Here is a 22,584-nt window from a genome sequence, read left to right on the forward strand (position 1 = left end):
TTACCTTATGGACAGAATCCATATGAACTGGTATCTGATTGAGTGGGGTGGAGGTGGGGGGTTATGTGAAGAAATGAGTATTTGAGGGGGGGTTGCCAGTTAGCTGAGTTGGTTAGAGCATGGTGCTGGTAGCGCCAAGATTGCCGGTTCTATTCCCTTATGGGTCACTGTGAGCTGTGCCCTCCTTTAAATAATTAATTAATTAATTTAAAAAAAATTCTAGGCTTCCAAACCAGGACTTCCACCTTAAAAAAAAAAAAAAAAAAAGTGTTCGGATAATAGAGCCCATTGCATACTATCTCCTTTTACAAAAACAACAACAATAATTACATTTCTAATTAGCTCATTGAATAATTGGAGCAGTGGATTGCAGTTTTGATTGATCGTCTCTCCATCCTAGACCTAGTAAAGTAGATTGTCTGGAAGTAAAGACCAGTAATCCACCTTTTTAAAGCTCACCAAAGATTCTGATAATCGGTCAATATGAGAAAGCACTGAAGTCGAAAATGTGAAAAGGAAGTGACACCCAGTAACATTAGATTCAGCAAGATATCTTATCAAGCACTGTCTGCTCTAACTCTGAAAAATATCCAGAACCCCACCACTTCACTCTAATTCCACTGCACCAATCCTAATCTTACACCCATTTATCCATTGCCCAAACTAAGTAATTGTCACCTACCTGGGCTCCCTGCTTTTACTCTTGCACATGTGCAATCCATTCTCCACAAAGTAGCCAAACCAATTCTCTTTTTTTTTCTTTTATTTTTTATTTTTATTGGGGAACAGCGTGTTTCTCCAGGGCCCATCAGCTCCAAGTCGTTGTCCCCCAATGCAGCCATGGAGGGCGCAGCCCAGCTCCAAGTCCAGCTGCCATCCTCAATCTTCAGCTGCAGGGGGCGCACTCCACCATCCGATGCGGGAATTGAACCGGCAACCTTGTTGTTGAGAGCTCACGCTCTAACCAACTGAGCCATCTGGCTGCCCCTCTGGAAGCTCAGCAGCAGCTCATTTTCTTCAATCTAGTTGTGAAGGGCGCAGCCCTCTGGCCCATGCAGGAATCAAACCAGCAACCCCTGTCATTCAGAGCTCGCACTCCAACCAACCAAGCCATCCAGCCGCTCAAACCAATTCTTTAAAAATGTAAAACAGACCTTGCACACTCTTGCTGAAAATGTTCTAGTGACTTCCTATCATACTGTGATGGTTTTACAATATGTCCATAAATTCTTTGATATGTCTCCCTTGATTATGAGCTATACTTGTGACTTGCTTCTAAGAAATAGAACGTGGCCAAAGTGATGCTGTGTGATGTCCAAGATTAGAACAGAGAAGACACTGTGGTTTCCTTCTTGCTCTCTTTTCTTGGATCATTTGCTTAGGGGAAGCCAGCTACGATGTCATGACAACTTTCAAGCAGCCCTAGGGAGAGGTCTCTATGGCAAGGAATTGAACCCCGTGCCACTAGCCGGCCAGGACCTGAGGCCTTTTGCCCACAGCCATGTGGATGAGCCATCTTGTCAGCAGATCTTTCAGCCTCAGTCAAGCCTTCAGATGACCGTAACCCTATCAGTGTCTTGACTCTAATTACCCGAGAGTCCCTGAGCCAGGACCACCCAGCTCTGCAGCTCCCCAACTGCTGACCCACAGAAATTATGAGGTAATAAATATTGGTTGTAAGCACCTACATTTCAGGGGAAATCTATAAAGCAACAGTAGATTACTAATACACTTACTTACAGTATAATCCAAACTCCTTGTCATGGCCAGCAAGGCCCTACGTACTCAGGATTCTGCCTATAATACTAACTTTACCTATCATTGACATTGTGGAAAAGACTACTAGTTGTCTATTAACAATTGTTTGTCTCTTCTTTGTTTAGAAATAGAGTCACCAAAGTTTATCCAGTTACATGAATTCAAGCTAATGACCACATTTCCTAGCCTCCCTCACAGCTAGATATGGTCAGGGCAAATTCTGACCAATGGGATGTGAGAAGAGCGATGTGTGTAACTTCCAATTTGTCCTTTAAATGGAAAGGATATATCTTCAGTTTTCTTTCCCCTCGTTCAGTATGATGGTAAAAAGGTGGAAGGTGGACTAGCCATTTCAAGCAACAAGTTGGAAGTCATATGATGAGCATGGGAAAGCAACAAAATAAAAAGGGCCAAGATCCCCAATCCATCAAACCAGGGCTGTCTGTCTGGTTTTTGACATGAACAAGGCACAGGGCTCTATCTTGCATTTAAATCATTGTATTTTTTGGTCTCTTTATTACAACAGCCCAACCTGTACATTAGCTGATACTCAGCAACTTGTTCACCACATTCTAGCTACATTGGTCCTCTTTCTTCTGCTACCCTGAGGTCTTTGCACTTGCCATTCCCTCCACCTGGAAAGCTTTGCCCCCAGGAAGCTGCATGGCTGACTCCTTGTTATCAGGGTTCATTGTTCTGTCTGAAATTCCCTCCCCTCAGTTGTTCTCTACTATATAATCATGAGTTCTATTCTTCATAGCACTAATCAGCACCTGAAATTTTCTCATTTATGCATATTGTCTGTCACTCTCCCCTGGAATCGAATCTCCGTAAGATCAAGAACCTTGTCTGCCTTATTTTCTGCTGAATCTCCAGTGCCAAGAAAGTGCTTATACATAGTAGGTGCTCTATCATTATCTGCTGTGTGAATAAATAAACAAACAAACTAATAATAAATGATGCCAACAGCCTAGTCCATAGGTCACTTTTCATAATTCAGCCTCCTTTACCTGCTGAAATTAGGATAAATTTAGGAACAATAAGGACTTAACTCAGGATTAACAGAAGACTGTCAATAAGTCTCTTTTACCTCCATTATCAAGTGTTCTGATTTAATGAGGAAAAAGAAACATGGAAACTGTAAATGAATTTTTGCTTTGGGCATTTAAAACCTAACTTGAAAAAAAAAAACTCTCACGAAAATATTATGTCTGAAGAACAGATTCTCTTAAGTCCTAATATAGAGTATTGCATTATACTGACTCTAAAATTCCAACTATTACAAGGCATGCCGTTGTTTTATGTACCATGACACACAAAAAAATGCTGCTGTGGCAGATTGTGTTGTTGTTCCCAGTTTCTGCCCCTCCTGCCTCTTCCCAGGCTCACTATCATGTTGGCCACATGATTTTCTTGAGCCAATTGAAGGTGAGTACACATGACAAAGGTCATATCCAAGCAGCTTTATATGGGTTGTAAGGTTAGATTCAGTTGTTGCCCCCTCCCTCAACCATGAGATAGTGGTAGAACAGTCCCTGATGGGGGCTAGTCCTTCCACCAGGATTCTAGAACATGTGCAGCTGTGCAGAGGGAAGCCAAGCCCAGTCAAACCAACCACAGGGGAGGCCAGTGGAGCCACAGCTATCCCATAACCTCATGTAATGTGAACAAGAAATAGGTGTCAATGTAGGCCGCTGAGATAGGGATAATCATAACAAAAGCTGTGACAATTAAACTACATGCCACCAACTGATTTCAGAGATGTTAAAATGTAAACAAATGCATGTCTTAGAATCAATAAAATATGGTATGTGTTATATATAAGCGCAACGTGCTCAATAAATATTTGTTGACTTGATATTATGTACAGATGATGTGGAGTTCATATTTTTAGTGAGAGTCTTCTTGATAAACACATTTTCCTTTTAGCATATTGTATGTAACAGTACAACCTCAGGTGTTAACTGTAAGGGAAACTAAAATTTATATAGCAAGCAAATTTCAAACCTAAGAAATATGTGAGCTGTGACTTTTCAGTACCTCTCATCTGCCCCCACTTCCCTACAACCTCATATAATTTTTTGACTTCTCTCCCAAAGAACTTACTCCTCTGTCTGTCCCCTTTCATAGTGCATACAGCTAGATATTAGTCTTCTATTTTTGGGGGGTGTCACCAGAGAACAAATGTAGCAAAAATGAAATTCAGTAGCCACTGGCATAAACATAAGATAAAATATTTGGATGCATACTTGTGGAACAGATTTTTCACACACACCCAAACTAGATAAGAGGCTAAATCGGCTGAAGGAGGGAAAGGGTGGAACTACATGAGCTGCATTAGAGAGATGTTAGCGTTTGCCGGATGAAGCAAATCTATTGTCACTTCCAGGAGCTGTGTGGAAGCCGCCTCAGAGCATTGCTCACTGTATATGATCTAATACTGTGTTATAAATTAATCACAACATATAACTTGGATATTGGTACCCAGAAAAAAACAATAGTGATGATGATGACAATGATGGTGATGATGGTAATAATAATAATAATAGTAAATATTAATAGAGCAGAGCATTGACTATATGCAAAGCACTAAGCTGAATGATTTACATAAATTACCTCATTTGCTCCTCATAATAGTCTTATGTGTTAGTCAGCTATTTCTGAAATAATGCTTTGTAACAAGTCAACAAAAAGCCAAGTAACTTATAACAACTGGAATCTATTATCTTTGTCATCAGCGTACAAGCCAACTGTGGTTTGGGGGATCTAGGCTGTGCTTTGCTGCATGGCTGTGCTTCAGCCTGTGGAAGAAGAGACTTGGCTCCAGGATATGCGTTGGGTTCAGATCTGCTCCATACGTCTCTCATAATTCTGGGAAGAACAGCTACCTGGGGCATGTTCTTCACATGGTGATGGTAAGAGTGCAAGAGAGTGAGTGACAACACATGATGCCAGGCTTGGAACTGGCACAGTCACTTCTACCCATCTTCCATGACGAAGACCAACATTGATAGGAAGAAGTCCCAAAGGAGATGGGACCGAATATTGACCAAACGATACTCAAATATGTTATATAATAACGTAGGTATATGGGTATCATACACCCATTTTACAGATAAATAAGCCAAGCAGAGAAATGTTAAGTGACTTGCCCAAAGACATACAGCTAGGACATGATGAAGCCAAGATCTGAATCCAGTCTGTCTGATTCCAGAGCCTAGGATCTTATCTAACATTCTATATGATTTTAACAAACCAGACTCCAGAAGGCATTACACAATGAAATATAGAAGCAGTGGTAGTGTTACAATAATAAACAGAACCTGAAGCAAAGAAGTATAATGTAATATAAAAAGACTAACTATTTTGAGATCCTACTCAACAAAGACGATTTTCTCATTACCTTTCATGGTTATAGGAGGTTATAGTGTAAGAATCCAAAGAAGGATGTGGGTTTATTTATTTTTAGATTCCCCCCAGAATACAAATATGTTAACATTTTATCTATTTAAATACTACCTTGGTTACTTATTTCCTATCCACCTACTTTGAAAGGGAACTCTCATTTATGCTGACAATTACGAGTAACCTGTAAAGTAAATTATGAGCAGCACTATAAAGTGTCTCCTTGTAAAAACGCTTGGGGGTTTCAGTGGCAATCATATTAAACCTATATTAAAAACAAAGAAGTCCAGTAAAAACATTACATTCAAGCCTTAAGAGGCATGTAAACAGTCCTGTAGAGAAAGAAAAAAAGCTGAGGCATGACTGTAAATATGAGAACCGAGGTTCAAATGTCACAAAACAAATCCTCTGGAAATATTTTTAAGGAGGAGAACAGAGGATCTGAGCTCGATGAGAAGCAGGAGGGGGTTCTCCATCCATGGGACTTCAAGATTGAGATCTTGACTAGTTCACGCAGCTTCAGTGTCTTGGAATGCCCACAAACAGGCTGCTTTTGAACTCCATATGCTTTCTATAGAACAAGTACTTTAGAAAGATTATTTTTCTTCTTGATACAGTAGCTAAAGAATCTGATGTTATGAAATAGAACACTAGATCACTGTTACAAGTAAAAACCAAACCTACTGTAAGACTCCCATTTCTCACTCTAGCTTTCTCTATTATTGTATGATTTCAATTTCAAATTGTAACCATGGTCATTCATTTCCCTTTAGAATAAGTCTAAAGCTGAAACAGCTTCCAAAATATGAAACCAAATAATTACAACTTAAACGACGCATTTCACCTTGTGTGGACCTTGATGTAAACAAATCACTGTATAAAGACATTTTAGAGACAGTGTGAATAATAAGAATGTTGGTAATTTTATTATGTGCTATTGCATTGATTGCTTTTTTTTAAAGAAGACTTTATTTCTTGTAAATAAATTCTGAAACATTTACTGGCAAAGTATTATATCTAGGATTTGCTTTGAAATACTATAACATTGCTTGGAAGGGGATTGCAGAATGTTGATAATTGCCCAAACTGGATAATAAGTACATAGGGGCTCATTATCCTATTTTTTCTACTTTTGTGTAAAGTTCAAAAACTATAATAAAAAGGAAACCAAAATTTAAAACCACCACACACACAAATAAAAACACTGTAAGAGAAACCTAATTCAAAAGAAGTCTTTAACAGTGAACAGATTTCTCTCTAAAATAAAATTAGAAGTTCTAAGCCATATAACTTGCAACACCCTTGAGGCAACATCGCCATAATATTCACAAGCAACACAGTGTTTCAATGTTTTTTGTATGTGTACACATGTTTACACTATGTGGATAAATTTATTATTTGTTCTGAAATTTAAAAGCAGCTGCTCTCCTAGAAATATAAAAAGCAAACACATTTTATAGCTACAGTTTTTATTGATTTGAAATTAGGAGGAGCTACAATTGAGTAGTGAAGGATGAAGGGGGTTCATAGTGTAAGCCTACTATGTGCCAGGCACTTGATCTTACTTAGAGCTTACTTTATGAATTCATGCTAATATTCCAAATTTCCCATTGATATAGGTATCATTGTTCTTCCCATATTGCAACTGAGAAAACCACAGTGCTGACAGTACATTACATATTTTGCCCAATACTGCACTGTCAGTTAATAACAAAGCTGAGAGTCAAATGCAGGGCGTCTGGCTCCCAGGTCTGATCACCTCATCGTCAAACTCTGTCACTGTCCATAGAAAGAACGTCTCCTAGAGTTGCTCTTTGTTTAGACTTTGGGAACCCAGTCTCTTTTATTCTTAGAAAAACAAAGCAACTGTTTGACATCAGCATATTCCTCTTACTTTGCCATGCACATCAAACCAATTACTCCCAGCATAGTCAGATCCTCAGCCCTATAATATTCAAACATATTTATTACAGATGTTTGTTTATTGCAGGATTTCAAAGAACAGAAAACATCGCAGCGAGCTCTATTGATTGATTTATACCAGGCTAGTTTTGAGAAACAGCTTTGACACGGTTGTAGTTTTGAAAGGTCTCTTAATCTATGGGCCACGTCATAAGAACCTTTGCATATGCTGACTTTAATTTGGGGGACTTTTAATAGCTATTTCTAGAAAGGAATTAGTGTGAATGTACACGGCGCTTCAAATTGACTTATTTAACTGAATTTGTCATTGAACTTACGAAAATGGCTTAACTGGGTTTTTCAATAAATTTGTGAAAAGTGGTTCTTAGAATTGACTAACCACACTGATTTGGTTGTTCACCATAGATGCTTCTATCCCTGAAGGAAACATTTTCCAATTTTAGAAGAAAACTGAACTTTAAGACAGAGGAATTATTTTCAGGTAATTTAGGGATAGTATGTACTACTATAGAACAATAGTTCCTGACAAGATGCCTTGACAACTCTATAGTTTCAAGTTGTCAATCTTTATACATATAATAAATGCCATATGTCTTGATTCCCTTTTACCTGATATTACTTATATAAGCATTCTAGGCAACAAAAGAAGGGTTTTTCTGTATATAGAATTCTATCAGAATTACTCTAGAACCCTAGGGAATGGAGTCTGACCTATATATTTCTTTTTTAAAAAGGAGAAAGAAACAAAGAAAAAATGAAAGAAGGAAAGAAGAAAGAAAAGGAGGGAAAGAGAGAGAAGGGGGAAGAGGGGATGGGGAGGGGGAGGAGACGAGGAGGGGGAAAGGGGAGAGAAAACTAACAAGAAATAACAAAAAAAGACTAGCTTATAGTTTTTCTAGAATAGTGATTCTCAACTCTGGCTTCATACGATTGTGGTGACTTTCTGGTCTTCATGAGAAATGTCTAAACAGCAATGGAGAAGTAGCTGAACTTGTAATGATGAAGACATTATCTACTCTGGGCTTTCTGATAATATCATAAATAAAATACAACTCCAATAACTTTGAGTGGGATGGTGAAGTGAAGATGGGAATGGAGAATAAAGACCTAGCTCACTCATTCATTATTTATTCAACTGACCAAGAAATATTTATGTGGTGTCTGTTCTTCAGCAGACACCGTACTAAGACTAGGGACGCAGTGGCAAACAAAACAATGACAGAAGAATGAGCGGGCCCACTCTGAAACCCTCCTACTGGGCCTCACCTTTGAACCTGTGTTAATGCCAAGATCAGTCAGGTTGGATGGATGAAAGACAAGAGACAGAAAGAAACGGAATGACTAGAAGGATCAGGTGAGTCTACTAGTTGATTTCATTCATGGAATGAAAACATTTTTATACTTAATTGGACCCCAAAGATCATCTACTTTTGTTTTATAGATGAATAATTTTAAACTCAGAAGTGTTCGTGACTATCCTATGATCATACAGTTATTCAGGACAGAGCAGCGGAACCCAGATTGCTGGCCATTTTATGCTATGTTCCAGTAAAAACCTTCTCAGCACATTTTCCTCCTTCCCTTCCTCCCTCCCTTCCTTTCTTTCTTTCCTTTTTTTTTAATTTTTTTTATTTTATTTTTCTTTGGTATTCCAAGTTCCTAAAAGAAAATAGTCTCCTTGAAAGAGCCTTTGTAAAAGAAAAGGACCAAGTTCTAATTGAGCTAATTCTAGTGTGAAATTAACTGGTAGCATTGCTGGTCAGTGCCACATTGCTGCCCTGTAGAGAGAGAAACCAGGAAAAAGGGAGAGTGGGTCTTGGTCCATTTCCTCCCTAACTACAGTTAATTTGAGGTCAAACACTGAGAACACCAGAAGGAGATGGCAAGAAAGGACTATTGTGAACATGGGAAGGGAGGATCTGAGAAGAGGCGACCTGAAAATTAAACCAAAAAGAAAATTACAATGAAGAATTATAGTCATATATACTTTCCCACATCATCTTTGAAGGCTTATCTGCAAAATGCAAGGGACATTTAGCAATCTTCCCAGTGATGAGGGAACTGCAGGTCCATTTTATACCTGTGAAATTCCTGTAATGAAATTCCATTTTATACCCATTTGCTGGAAATTTTAAGAAGTCTGACAATATCAAGCGTTCAGAGGGTTTGATTAACAGAGTCTCTTGTAAATGGCTGGTGGAAATGTAAATTGGCAAAGCCACTTTGAAGAGGTCTTTGGCAATATCTATTAAAGTTGAATGTTCACATCCCCTATAACCCAACAATTCCAGTGCTAGATATAAACTCTTGACACATGAACCTGGAGGCATTTGTAAATCTGTTCACTGTAACCTTGTTGTAATAGAAAAAAATCTGGAAACAATCCAAATGTCCATTGACAGGGGAGTAGATAAAGTGTGGTGTATTCACAGTGGATATTATACAGTAGTCAAAACAAATGAACTGCCACTATACACATCAGTATAGGTGAGTCTCAGCAAAATTATGTTGAGTGAATAAAAAAGGTCACAGCAAATCACATGTAGCATGGAACCTCCTTTTTAAGTTAAAAATAACAAACAAAATACCATACCTTTTTGGGATCTGTATTATTATTAAACTGTGTTTTTGAAAAATTCTGAGAATGGTAAATACAAGATTCAGGATAAAGATAACATTAGGCTGAGGAAGTAAGCAGAATGGGATGAAAGGAAGACCACACAGACAAAAGTGAGCTATTGTCAATATTCTAATTCTTGTGTTGGTGGTGGGTTCACTGCATGTATTGTATTACACAAAGATTAATAGCTAATTATAGGAGTTATTTATTGCAGCATAACAAATACCATAACTAAGCAACTTAAAACAATAAATAATTGTTATTTCATATAGTTTCTAGGGTCAGGAACCTGTTTCTAGGGTGCATGTAGCTGGGTGGTTTTGGCTCAGGGTCTCTCATGAGGTTACAATCAAGCTGCGAGTCAGGGCTGCAGTCCTTAAAGGAGCTGGAGGATCTGCTTTCAAGACGACTCATTCACATGGTTGCTGGCATGAGGCTCCGTTCCTCGCCTCATGAGCCTCTCCATAGGAGTACTCATGACATGGCTTCCTTCTCTCAGATCAAGGAGAGAGAGAGAGAGAGAGAGAGAGAGAGAGAGAGAGAGAGAGAGAGAGAGAGAGAGAGAGAGAACCCAAGCTCAAGCTGTATAAAACTAATATTGGAAGTGACACACCATCACTTCTGATGGATACTATACTGATCACACAGACCAACCCTGGGACAATGTGGAAGGGGACCAGGCAGGGTGTGACTACCGGAAGGCAGGGGTCATTGGTACCATCTTGGAGGCTGCCTACCATCACAATAAAACAAAAAAGAAGACTGCATAGACCAATGATCAAAGTGTGTCAGAAGCAATTATGTATACCTGGGATTAGAAAATAAACAAATAAAGACATTCAGTTCTGAAGGCAACAAAACACAGGAAGGATTGAGATGAGTTTGAGCTTTAATTCTAGCTCCACCACTTTCCAGCTTTATGACTTTGGGCAAGTCATTTGACTTCCTTCCATTTGTAATAAAAAAGATGAGGACATTTACTTCTTTAAAAGTATTTATTTATTATGAAAATATTTAAACATACAAAAATATAGTATAATGAATACCGTATACTCATCATACCGAATCAAAAACTTTCTAGATTTTAACATACTTGCTTCATCTATTTCTTCCCTCCTGACTCGTATTTTTTTATTCCTATATACTTTAGTATGTATTGTTTAAAAATATGGACATTTTCTTATATACTCACACATAAAATTAATAGTAATTTCTTTGTAATACCTAATATATCAAAGCTACAATTCAAATTTATTTGTCTCAGAATTTGCTTTTTATAGTTTGCTAGAATCAAGATCCAAACAAGGTCCACATATTACATTTAGTTTGTTATACCCCTCAAAATTTTTCAATCTTGAGGAGTCCTTCTACTCATTCCCATCTTATCCTCCATCCTGTTGAAGAAACCCAATCAGTTGGCCTGTAGAATATCTGACATGCTGGATTGGTCCGTTTGCTTCTTTGTGATTTCACTTGTTCTTCTCCCTCTTATGTTTCTAGAAAATTAGAAGTTAGTCCTAAAGGCCTGATGAGATTTCGATTCAGCTGTTTTGGCAAAAATATTCATAGGTGATGCTGTGTGCTTCATAATGCACATCAGGAGGCCTATGTCTGTGGACTCCTCCTGGTGATGCTGAGATAGGTTAGTGGTTGCAGGTGGTATTGGCCCAAGGCCTCCATTGCAAAGTTCCCTGTCAGCCTCTCACCTATTGATCACTGTTGCCTGAATCAAGTATTTCATAAGGAATTACAATATGGTGATTTTCTAATTCTATCTTTTTCCCCTCTTTTATTAGATGCAGTTATGAGAAGGAACTTTCCCTCATCAGCCTGGGCTGTTTGGTTATCCCATTAGTAGGGATATTCACTATTTCTGGGCTGTCTCTTACTACAGCCATTGCTGAAGCAACCTGCTTCCTGCTGGTGTAACCTAACAGCATCTCTCCTTGTATGCGTTGCTTGCATCTCACATTTTGCCTCTGAGTTCCTCTGACTGAGGGTGGGATATCTGCCTAGCATTCACATTACAGCTTAGAAGACTCAGGGGGCTAAGGCCCCAAGGAGGAAATTTGGACCAATGGGAGATGGGAACTGGTAAACAACTGCTCCTCCCTTGCACCAAGCTGACAATTATGAAGTATATTCTACATGGCAAGTCAGAGTCCTAGCAGGCTCAGGGCCTCTTTGCCCACAGTGATGACTAACTCGAGAACACTCTTGTATCTGTTTCACTCTCCCTAGTCATTCACTGCTGTTTCCTGAGATGTCTGTCCAAAATAAACTACCTAAAAGTAAGCCCTTGTCTCAGGTTCAGCTTTCAAGGGTATAAGCCAGGCTAAAACACCACTAAATATAATTCATACAGGAAAGTAAGGATAAGTGCTTAATTCTTTCATTATATTGCAGATATTCATAGTACTGCTCTAGTTATGTCTAATAATGAACTCAAGGATTTATATGTCATCCATGCATTTCAATCAGTTGTAGTTCTTACTCTTTTTTGATGCTCAAATCGTCCCCTTTTCTGCTAATGGGAACTTCTTTATGCTGATCCCTTTGTCCCTTTGACCTGTCCCGTCAGACTTTAAACTTCAATAGCTTCCTTGATTTCTGGCACAACAGGGTGTTTCAGGCTCATCATGTACATTTCTTGCCCCAAACCTGATAGTTGCCGTTCCTTTAAAGAGCCTTGTTCCTTTTAATAAGGAATGATGTATTAAAAGTGCAATGTGTATGCTAAAGATTCCTACAAGATTATTATAACTTTGAGGGCTTTTCAAGGGACAAAGCAAGTACATGTTGTTGTTGTTGTTGTTTTTCAATAAATGTAGAAGTTTTCTAATCGGGATATAAGGAACATATTTTTTTAAGGAAAAATCAAAAGGTCATATAATTTCCCATTCATCTTTACTATTACATGGATTCTACTTACTCTGAAAATAATCATTCCTAACAACTCTAATATTTTTAATCTACGATATACAAGAATAGTTTGAAGGTAATAATATCTACATTTTTCACTAGCAATAAGACTAGTGAATGAAGTTTAAGATTTCTTTATAGGTCTATTTATCCTGAGAGTATATTTCACTATGAATGTACAGTGAAAACACTATTTTCTAAAGCCTTTTATTTGTTTACCTGGTGTGGTTATGCCACCAATTTAATATACAGTTAGGTCATTTGCTTCAGTTTTTTTTAAATGTCAGGATTTCTATTTTTCTTTTGAATTTAAAATTATTTTGAATATGTAAAATATATATGATTCTAAAGTCAAAACTATACAGTGGTACCTCAGTTTTTCAACGTTCCGGAAGACTGTTCGAGTTCTGAAACGTTTGAAAACCGAGGCACGGTTTCCCCATAGATAGTAATGCAAAATGGATTAATCCATTCCAGACCTTTAAAATCAACCCCTAAAACTGCAAATTTGGCATGAATTTTACCATAGATCCATAAAATTTACAGTGTTCATAAACCAAAATTTTCGTCAATAGAGATGTTTGAAAACTGAGGTACCACTGTATAGTGAAGGTAGTCGGTCTGTTTTTATGCCTGTCCCCTCCACTTGTTTCTTCCCATCCCAAGTATATGCAAATATATATTTACAGTTTACGTATCTTATAAAAAAAGCATACTCCACTGTTCTGCACCTTGGGTTTTTTTGTGTGTTTTTATTTTAAAGATGTATTGTGTGTATCATTCCACATTAGAGTGAAGAGATGGCCCTCATACTTTTGCACAGTTGCACAGTGTGTTTCATTGTATGGATCTACTTTAGTTTATTTAACCATTTCCCTACTTGTGGTTATTTGGTTCATTTCCAATCCTCTGCTATTACACATAACACTGCAATGAATAACCTTGTGCAGAGGTCATTTTATATTTTGGGAAAGATACCCAGAATTGGGATTTCTAGGTCAAGGGGTAAATATGCATATGTATTTTTGCTAAGGATTATCAAGTTCCCTTCCATAGGTGCCGTGTACCGTTTTGCATTCTCACTGGCAATATGTACCCTTCCTGTTCTCCAAGCCTGCCAACCCAGTAGGTGGTCAAACTTTTGGATTTTTGCTAATCTGATTACTTGCCTCCTTTTATCATTCTGCCCCAAGATATACCGCGATGCTTTCAGCAGCTTTTGGAAGAACTCTCTTAGCATAAACAATAAGTGATTGTGTTGAGGGTGATAGGATGGCTGCAGTGTCCCTATTTCCACTCACCTAATCATGGAAATGCCAAGCCTCAAGCATACACCATCCTTGTTAAGACCTTGTATTTCCAAGACTGGTGTGGGTTTCCAGCAAAAAAAAAAAAAAAAAAAAAAGACATAAAATATGACCTCACTTCTTTCTAAGGTCAGCAGAGTGTAGTGGGAGGACAGTAAGTGAAGTCCACTGGTCCTTTACCAGCTTCAGGATCCTGAGAAAGGTGGAGGAGGAAATGTGACCATCTTTGGTCAGCTTGCTGTCTCCAGAACAAACCCAACACCAAACAGAAGATGTGTCTGTGTTTGGCTGGGGGTTTCCAGATGGTGGAGTGACCACTCTTTCACCTGCAGGGCTGCCCATACCCAGGGCTGCCCATACCCAGGACCTCTTCTTTTGCTGCTTTGGAGGAGTAAAAGTCGTGGATGGAAATTATTTTCTTATTTCAGCTTCTCCCATTTCCCTGTATCCTCATGGGTGATTCTGCCACCCTCCCCCCAGGGGATAATCGACAATGTCCTGAGACAAATCTGGTTGCCACAACTTGGAGAGGGGAGGGGTACTGCTGGCATCTAGCGAGTAGGTCCAGGGACGCTGCTAACCATCCTATCATGCACAGGACAGACCCCACCCCCCACACACAGCAAAGAATGATCTGGTCCAAAATGTCAATCATGCCAAGGCTGAGAAACCCTGCTGTATTCTTTCTCTACGCACTCATTCACAGACATCCTTAAAATGAGTATCGTCCGTGGCAGAGGAAGGGCAGAATCACAGATATTCCCACTCCCTACTCCTCGAAGTCACCAGCAATTCACAATCAGAAAGACTCTGAGGAGTTATATATTTATCTGGAAGATTAAAGAACAAATACCATTTTAACCTTCTAAAAACTGATTATCATTAGGTGTAATGCAACCTTTTAACTGTAAGTATGAAGGAAAGTGCTGATTATTTTAAATAAATGGGACCAAAAGTCCCATGAATAATCAAAAACTTGGTTAATAGAGTATGACCAGAGAGTAATACACTTGGCTTCTGTGGAGAAATTAAAGTACATGCTGTGAATTGGTATTAAGGAAACTGCATGAGAAAGTATCACGATTCTGAAGAAACAGCCTCAGGTGCACAATATATCACATTCAGCCTTTATCTCTCTCTCTCTTTTTTTTCATGACTTCTTTCACCTTGGATAACCCAGAAGCTCAGGCTTTGGAACTTTTTGGATTGGTAAGGTATCTCACTCTCCACACTTATTTTCATCTAGAACAGACCTTAATTTTATTGCCAGGAGTTTGTTATCTCTTTCAAAGGAATTATTTTTGAACTTTAGCTTGCCTTACTGATTTTGTGGGCATAGACTGTCTTGAATACTTATGAGCAAAATTCACTTTATCTAAAATGTACCCCTGAAAATTTATGCCTAAATTGAATTTTTGGCAATAGAATCAGATTTTAAATCACAAGGGAAATTTGCCATTTAAAGGGAGTCTGAGGCTAAACCTTTTGCAGAGAAAAGCATCTTTTTTTCTTTTGCAAAATGAATACTCTTTAATTTGCCCCTTTTAAGTCTGATTTTTTACGTAGCCCGAGTCCAGTTCAGTATTATGCATGATGCTAATTTAAAAAATATCAATCATAAATTTGAAAGGATTTTGAAAGTTGAGTTTTACAAGCTATTTTTAAGAGTGTAAAACTGCACACTATATCTTTTATTAACAAGGGTTTTAACCTTGAGTGATGCGAAAGTAAAAAGAATGAGTGGCATTATGGCAACGATAACCACATTGACAGCAATAAGAAGAGTGCATGGCCGCCTTTCGAGAGACAGTAATGTGCTGAAGAGCATGGATTCAGAAACCAGATTGCCTGGGTTCACATCCCTGCCCTATGCAGCGTTTTGCACTGTATACTACTTAGCAATGTATACTACTACCTGTTTCCTCATATGGAGAATACTGTTATCTACCTAATGGGGTTGTTTTGAGGATTAAATGAACTAATACATGAGCTATAAGTGCAAAGTACTAGGGTCAGTGACACAATTTGAATCCTGGATGGTGAGCAGAGCTTCGTTGTAAAGAGGTGCCTCTCTGCATCCTTGTGGGAGGTATGGCTGCTTCTGCCTGGGCTGTACACAGGGGAAACCGAGGCTCGGCGAGGAGGCCAGTGACTCAGGCAAGGACCCAGGACATTCCTAGGGAAAAAGAACCCTTTCCATCTGGCCACCTTCCGTGTGGTTGGTATCTGAAGGCATGAGAACTCTGCCTCACGCATGGACTTTGTGTCCCCCGCAACAAATGAACCATGGCTCTTGAAGCCCCGCAGCCCAAGCGGTAGCCATCACTCCCGTCCACTACCACTGCCAGTGGCTGGCAGAGTATAGCTACAAGAGGTTTTCCAGAGGAGCTGGCCAACCAGGAGGGCTGGAAACAGCAAAACTTGGTAGACACCGACCTTCGTTCATGAAACAAATATTTACGTGTGCCCACTCTGTGCTGGGCGCTGGGAAGGCTCTGATGAATCAGACTCGGCCCAGACTCCAGGCGCTGGGGCATCACGCGGCGCCCACCCCACCACCCCTACGACCCTCCATCCTCACAGGACTGGATCAGGAGGTGGGAGAACTGACCCGTTTACACAACCTCGCCTTCCGGAGCTCATCTCTAAAGCCCCGCCCCTCGGGGGCTTTTACGGCTGTGCCGTAAAATAGAGAATAAGCTCTGCTCCAGAACAGCCCGCCTCCACCTTTACGGCAGGTCGTATTCCACGCCTCCAAATATGGCGTCCCCCATTTAGGCAGCGGCAGTTGTTTCTACCCCAGCTGGCCGGGGGCAGTGCTGAGCTAGGGCGGTTGTCTGTTTCGATCGGCTTCAGAAAGCTGCAGTTAAAATTCGTTTCTGGTAACAGCTCCAGGAATCCATCCTCCTCTTGGGGTCCGGAGTCGCCGCTTCTTTCTAGTCCCTGAAACTTGCTCCTCTGTCCCTGGTTGTTCCCCGCGCTACCTCCGGACTCCCTGAAGTCCCTGACACTCCCAGACTCAAACTATGAGCCATCGGCAGCCGCTGTTGCGCTTGGCCCGTTATCTCGGGGCCTCGGGTCCCCCGCGGCGCCTCTGGTGGTCCCCGTTCCTCGGCAGAATCTTCTCCGTGGGCTCCTGGCGTGGGCAGTCCTCCAGGTCCCCGGCCCACTGGAACCAAGTGGTGTCAGAGGCGGAGAAGATCGTGGGCTATCCCACGTCCTTCATGAGCCTCCGCTGCCTGCTGAGCGACGAGCTCAGCAACATCGCTATGCAGGTGCGGAAGCTGGTGGGGACGCAGCACCCTCTGCTTACCACAGCCAGGTGAGCTAACTCCCTTTCTCCCTGACACGCTCGCACCCACTCGAGTCTTTTTCCTGTCCGACACACACTTCTTGTCTCACTCAGATCGCTCTCTGCTTATCTCTTTACCCCTTGCTTTTTCTTAGCCCTCCTAGCCATTTGACGTTGTCTCCTTCCTACTCCACTCACTTTAACATTCTTCCTCGATTTGCTCAGCTTAGTGCATAAGTGGTTTCCTTTTGAGAAACACGTGTACGCTATTCACGTTTTTGCTTAATTATTGAGGGTGAAGATGCCTCAGTGATTTGTGGAGAAATTGAGTAGGGATGTGGATTTGAGTCACCTCGTAGAAACTTTATTTTTAAAGTGGGATGGATTCATTTTCGGTTCCACACTACTGAAGAGGTTACCTCTAGAAAGAATGGGGAGAGGGGAGATAGACCTAAGGTAGACAGTTCTTTTCAACGCATGTCCCAGTCTTGAAGTCAGAATGTATCCAATCACTAGTCATTTTCCTCTTGGGATTTTAATCACTTATGCTGCGACTGCTTTAAAATCTGCCATTAGAATTTGAAGGGCAACTTTTGCTTCCACTTAAAGAAAACCCCAGCTTTTTATTTATAAATAATTTCAAACATTCTGAAAAGTTGCAAAAATAAAAATAGTACAGTGAACACACTTGTATACCCTTTAATCAGATTCACATATACGTTATATATATATATATATATATATATATATATATATATATATATGTGTGTGTGTGTGTGTGTGTGTGTGTATACACACATTATTCACATGCATATGTAAAATATACACACACAGACACATATAACTTTTTTTCTGAATCATTTGAGGGTAGATTGTATGTATACATCATGGTCCTTTACCCCTAAATACTTTGTTGTGTATTTCCTAGGCATGGGAATATTATTGAAATAATTACAGTAATCACCTTAAGCAAATTTAATATTGATATAATACTTTTATTTAATCTGTTATTGATATTCCAATTTTGTTAATTGACCCAATAATGTTCTTTATAGCATTTTTTCCTGTTCTGGTACAGAATCCAGCCTAGGATCAGGTATTGGCATTTCATTGTCATGTTTCTTTGGTCTCCTTCCATCGGAAACATTTCCACAGCTCTTCTTCACTTTTGTGACTAGAACAGTGGTTCTTAAATGGGGCAGTTTTGCTCTCTAGGGAACATTTGGCAGTGTATGGAGATGTTGTCACAACTGAGACATGCTATTGGCATTTAGTGGGTAGAGGCCAGGGATGCTGTTAAACACCCTACAATGCCCAGGACAGGCCCCAACAATGAAGAATTATGTGCCCTAAAATGTTGGTAGTACCAAGGTGGAGAAACCCTGGACAAAAATGATCTTTTATATATATATGTATTTTTTTTAATTAAGCTTTTATATTGAGATCATTACGGATTCATATGCTGTTGGAAGAAATAATACAGAGAGATCTTTAGCCAGTTTCTCCCAGTAGTAACATCTTGTACAACTATAGTACTATATCATAAGCAGAATATTGACATTTATACAGTCACTGTGCGGAACAATTTCCATCACTACAAGGATCCCTCATGTTGCTTGTTTATAGCCACCCCCACTTCCATTGCCCACCCCTTATTTGAATTTTTTGAGACACCTGTAATTTCTGTGTTTTTTTCTTTTTTAAAATTAATTATTTTTGAAAAATATGTCAGCATATAAGTATAGTTGGTATATAATCTATATTGGTTATATTAGTTTCAGGTGTAAAACTGTAGTGATTCGATATTTTTATACTGTACAATGTGATCACCCCACTAATTCTAGTAATCATCTGTTACTGTGTAATCATCTGTTACTGTGAAAACTTATCACAATATTATTGACTATATCCCTTTTCCCCTTTTCACCCAACCCTCCACCACCTCCCTTCTGGTAACCATCTCTTTGGTCTCTGTTTCTGAGTCTATTTTTGTTTTGTTTTGTTTGTTTTGTTTTTAGATTCTACATATAAATGAAACCATACGGTATTTGTCTTTTTCTGCGTGACTTATTTCACTTAGTATAATACCTTTTAGATTAACCCATGTTGTTGCAAATAGCAAGGTTTCGTTCTTTTTTATTGCTGCATAATATTCCTCTGTGTGTGTGTGTGTGTGTGTGTGCGCGCGCGCGCTTGTGCGTGTACACACACCACATCTTTGTCCATTTATCTATCGATGGACATCTAGGTTGCTTCCATATCTTGGCTGTTGAAAATAATGCTGCAACGAACATAGGGATGTGTATATCTTTTCGAATTCGTTTTTTCATTTTCTCTGGATAATAAGTACCCAGAAGAGGAATTGCTTCCACATGCCATATCAGTAGTGGAATGATATGGTATATCCATTTTTAATTTTTTGAGGAATCTCCATACTGTTTTCCATAGGAGCTGCACCAGTTTGCATTTCTACCAACAATGCACAAGGGTTCCCTTTTCTCCAATTCTCACCAACATATGTTGTTGACTTTTTGATAATAGCCATTCTGACTGGTGTGAAGTGGTATCTCATTGTGGTTTTGATTTGCATTTCTCTGATGATTAGTGATGTTAACATCTTTTCATATGTCTGTTGGCAATCTATGTTTCCTTTGGAGATATGTCTTTTCATGTCCTCTGCCCATTTTTCGATTGGATTGTTTATTTTTTTGTTATTGAGTTGTATGAGTTTCTTACATATTTTGAATATCAACCCCATCAGATATATCATTTGCAAATATGTTCTCCTGTTCAGTGGGTTGCTGTTTTGTTTTGTTGAAGGTTTCCTTTGCTGTGCAGAAGCTTTGTAGTTTGATGTAGTCCCATGTGTTTATTTTTGCTTTTCCTTCCTTTGCTTGAGGGGACTTGTACAAAAAGATATTACATAGACTGATGTCAGATAGTTTACTTTCTATATTTTGTTATAGGAGTTTTATGGTTTTACATTTAAGTCTTGAAGCCATTTTGAGTTTACTTTTGTATATGGTATAAGAGAGGGGTCCAGTTTCACGTTTTTGTGTTTATCCAGTTTTCCCAGCACTACTGTGTTTCCCCGAAAATAAGACCAGGTCTTATATTAATTTTTGCTCCAAAAGACACACTAGGACTTATGTTCAGGGGATGTCATCCTGAGAAATCATGCTAGGGCTTATTTTCTGGTTAGGTCTTATTTTCAGGGAAACCTGGTACTTCTGGAAGAAGAACTGTGTTTATTCCAGTGTATATTTTTGCTTCCTTTGTAGTAGATTAGTTAACCATATAAGTGAAGGTTTATTTCTGGTCTCTCTATTCTGTTCCATTGCTCTGTGTGTCTGTTTTTGTGCCAGTACCACACTGTTTTGATTATTATAGTTTTGTAGTATAGTTTGAGATCAGGGAGCGTGATACCTCCAACTTTGTTCTTCTTTCTCAAGATTGCTCTGCTATTTGGAATCTTTTGTGGTTCCATATAGATTTTAGAATTATTTATTCTAGTTCTGAGAAGAATGACATTGGTATTTTGGTAGGAATTGCATTGAATTTATAAATTGCTTTGGATAGTATGGTCATTTTAACAGTATAAATCCTTTCAGTCCATGGTCATGGTATATCCTTCCATTTAGTTGGAGGTACCTGTAATTTCTTTATTATTATGAAAGTTACAAAATAGCAATAGTAGAGTGATTTTATTTCTTGGCATTTCCAGTTATCAGGAATGTCATCTTAGGAGTGGGCTACACTTGTCCTGTAGCTGGAGTGTTAGTTCTCCAGAGATTCAAGATGATACACACTCGACACACAGACATGTATATTTTAAAGCTTAAAAATGGAACTAATGAGTTTGCCACCCAATTTAAGAACTGTAACTTTAGCAATCCTATTGAAGCTGTCAGTGTACTCCTCGGTCCATCTCCTTGACCCCAACTATACTGGATTTTGTGTTTGTTTTTTCTTTTTATAATTGTATGTGTTTCCCTAAATAATAACATGTTTAATTTTGCTCATTTTTTAAACTTTATTCATATAGTAGTTTATTGCATAGTCTGCTATAACTTGCTATAACTGCTGTGAGATTGTGTGGATAACACAATATTCATCCATTTTGTGTTTAACTGTACTTCATTAGTTTTTCACTGGTGTGTAAAATCCTACTGTGTGAATATCCCACAGTCGTCTTTCAGTCAATCAGCATTTGGGTTTTCTGTATATTTGGTGTTATGAAAAATACAACTGTGAATATGTTGTACATGTCTCCTGGTGTACTTGTCTTGAGAGAATACAAGACCATATGCACATTTCAGCTTTAGTAGATAATAAGAAATTGTTTTCCAGAGTGGTTGTACCAGTTTATGTTCTCACAAGCAGTGTCTGAATTCAGGTTACTCCATGTTCTCATAACACTAGAACCAGGAGGCTTCTTAATTTTTGCTAATCGAATAGTGGGTTTCTGTGTGCGTGGTGGGAGTGATAGTGTGAGCTGTGGGCATTGCAGTAACTTACAGCATTGTGTGTATTGTAGTCTTTGTACCAAGCATTTAACTGAAAAGGGCAGAACTAGAAAGAGCCTTATTAATGTGTTTATTCTGAGAATTGCAATGCATCTACTTAGTTGTCAGACTATCAGATAGGGTCTTAAAAAAGATCTCTTCTGAGGCCACCAGGGATACAATAGATGAAAGCCTATAAGACTAATGGCTTTGAAACTTTCCTGATTGGAGGCTACCCTAACTACCTAGTCCCATGTTACAGTGAAGAATTGGAGAGGAACAAAATAAATAAGTTTCAGCAAAGTTGTAGTAACATCTATGAATTGCTTTATTTTGCAAGAGAAGTAAGCTAATCTACATGTTGTGTTATATTTACTTTGATAGTGTGTTGCAAGTGATTTAAATAGTCTAAACTTACAGGTAGCTAATGGACAAAAACCTTTTGACTGTATATATATCTGTATACGCTATATATTGTGTATATATGTATTTTAGCAAAGGACCAGGTATTTGATCCATAGGGTAGGCAGATTATGGTTATTGTAAATTATAGCTGAAAACATGGATTAAGCAGCTATGTTATTTCACAGTATGTACCTTACATTGTTGAAATCTTGTCAGGAAAGCATTGATAATTTAGAAGAAGATGTTCTCAGCATGTTAGCCAAAGGACACAGTGACCCCTTGTAGTTGATATAGTTAGGACCATAGGAAACTGGATTTGGTAAATTCTTTTACAGTTCCATTTTATATTTTGAATTTCCATTATTTGCTTAAATTGATATTCTAACCCCTTAGGTCACTACTTTTTGGATAAATCTACATGGTAGATATGAATCATGTTTAATACCC

The 22,584-nt window shown here is 38.8% G+C and overlaps 1 protein-coding gene across 1 annotated transcript in view; it reads left to right on the forward strand.

Annotated features, from left to right (window-relative positions):
- Positions 1-16,683: 16,683 nt before the first annotated feature.
- Positions 16,684-22,584, forward strand: part of PDSS2 (decaprenyl diphosphate synthase subunit 2) — a 210,322-nt gene continuing 204,421 nt past the window's right edge. Inside the window, exon 1 of the mRNA XM_019735068.3 lies at positions 16,684-17,257. Within this exon, the coding sequence (XP_019590627.2) occupies positions 16,962-17,257 (296 nt within the window). The 5' untranslated portion in view covers positions 16,684-16,961. The remainder of the gene's footprint in view (positions 17,258-22,584) is intronic.

This window comes from Rhinolophus sinicus, chromosome 2 (assembly GCF_057876585.1).
Source record: "Rhinolophus sinicus isolate RSI-liver-muscle chromosome 2, RSI-T2T, whole genome shotgun sequence".
NCBI lineage: Eukaryota > Metazoa > Chordata > Mammalia > Chiroptera > Rhinolophidae > Rhinolophus > Rhinolophus sinicus.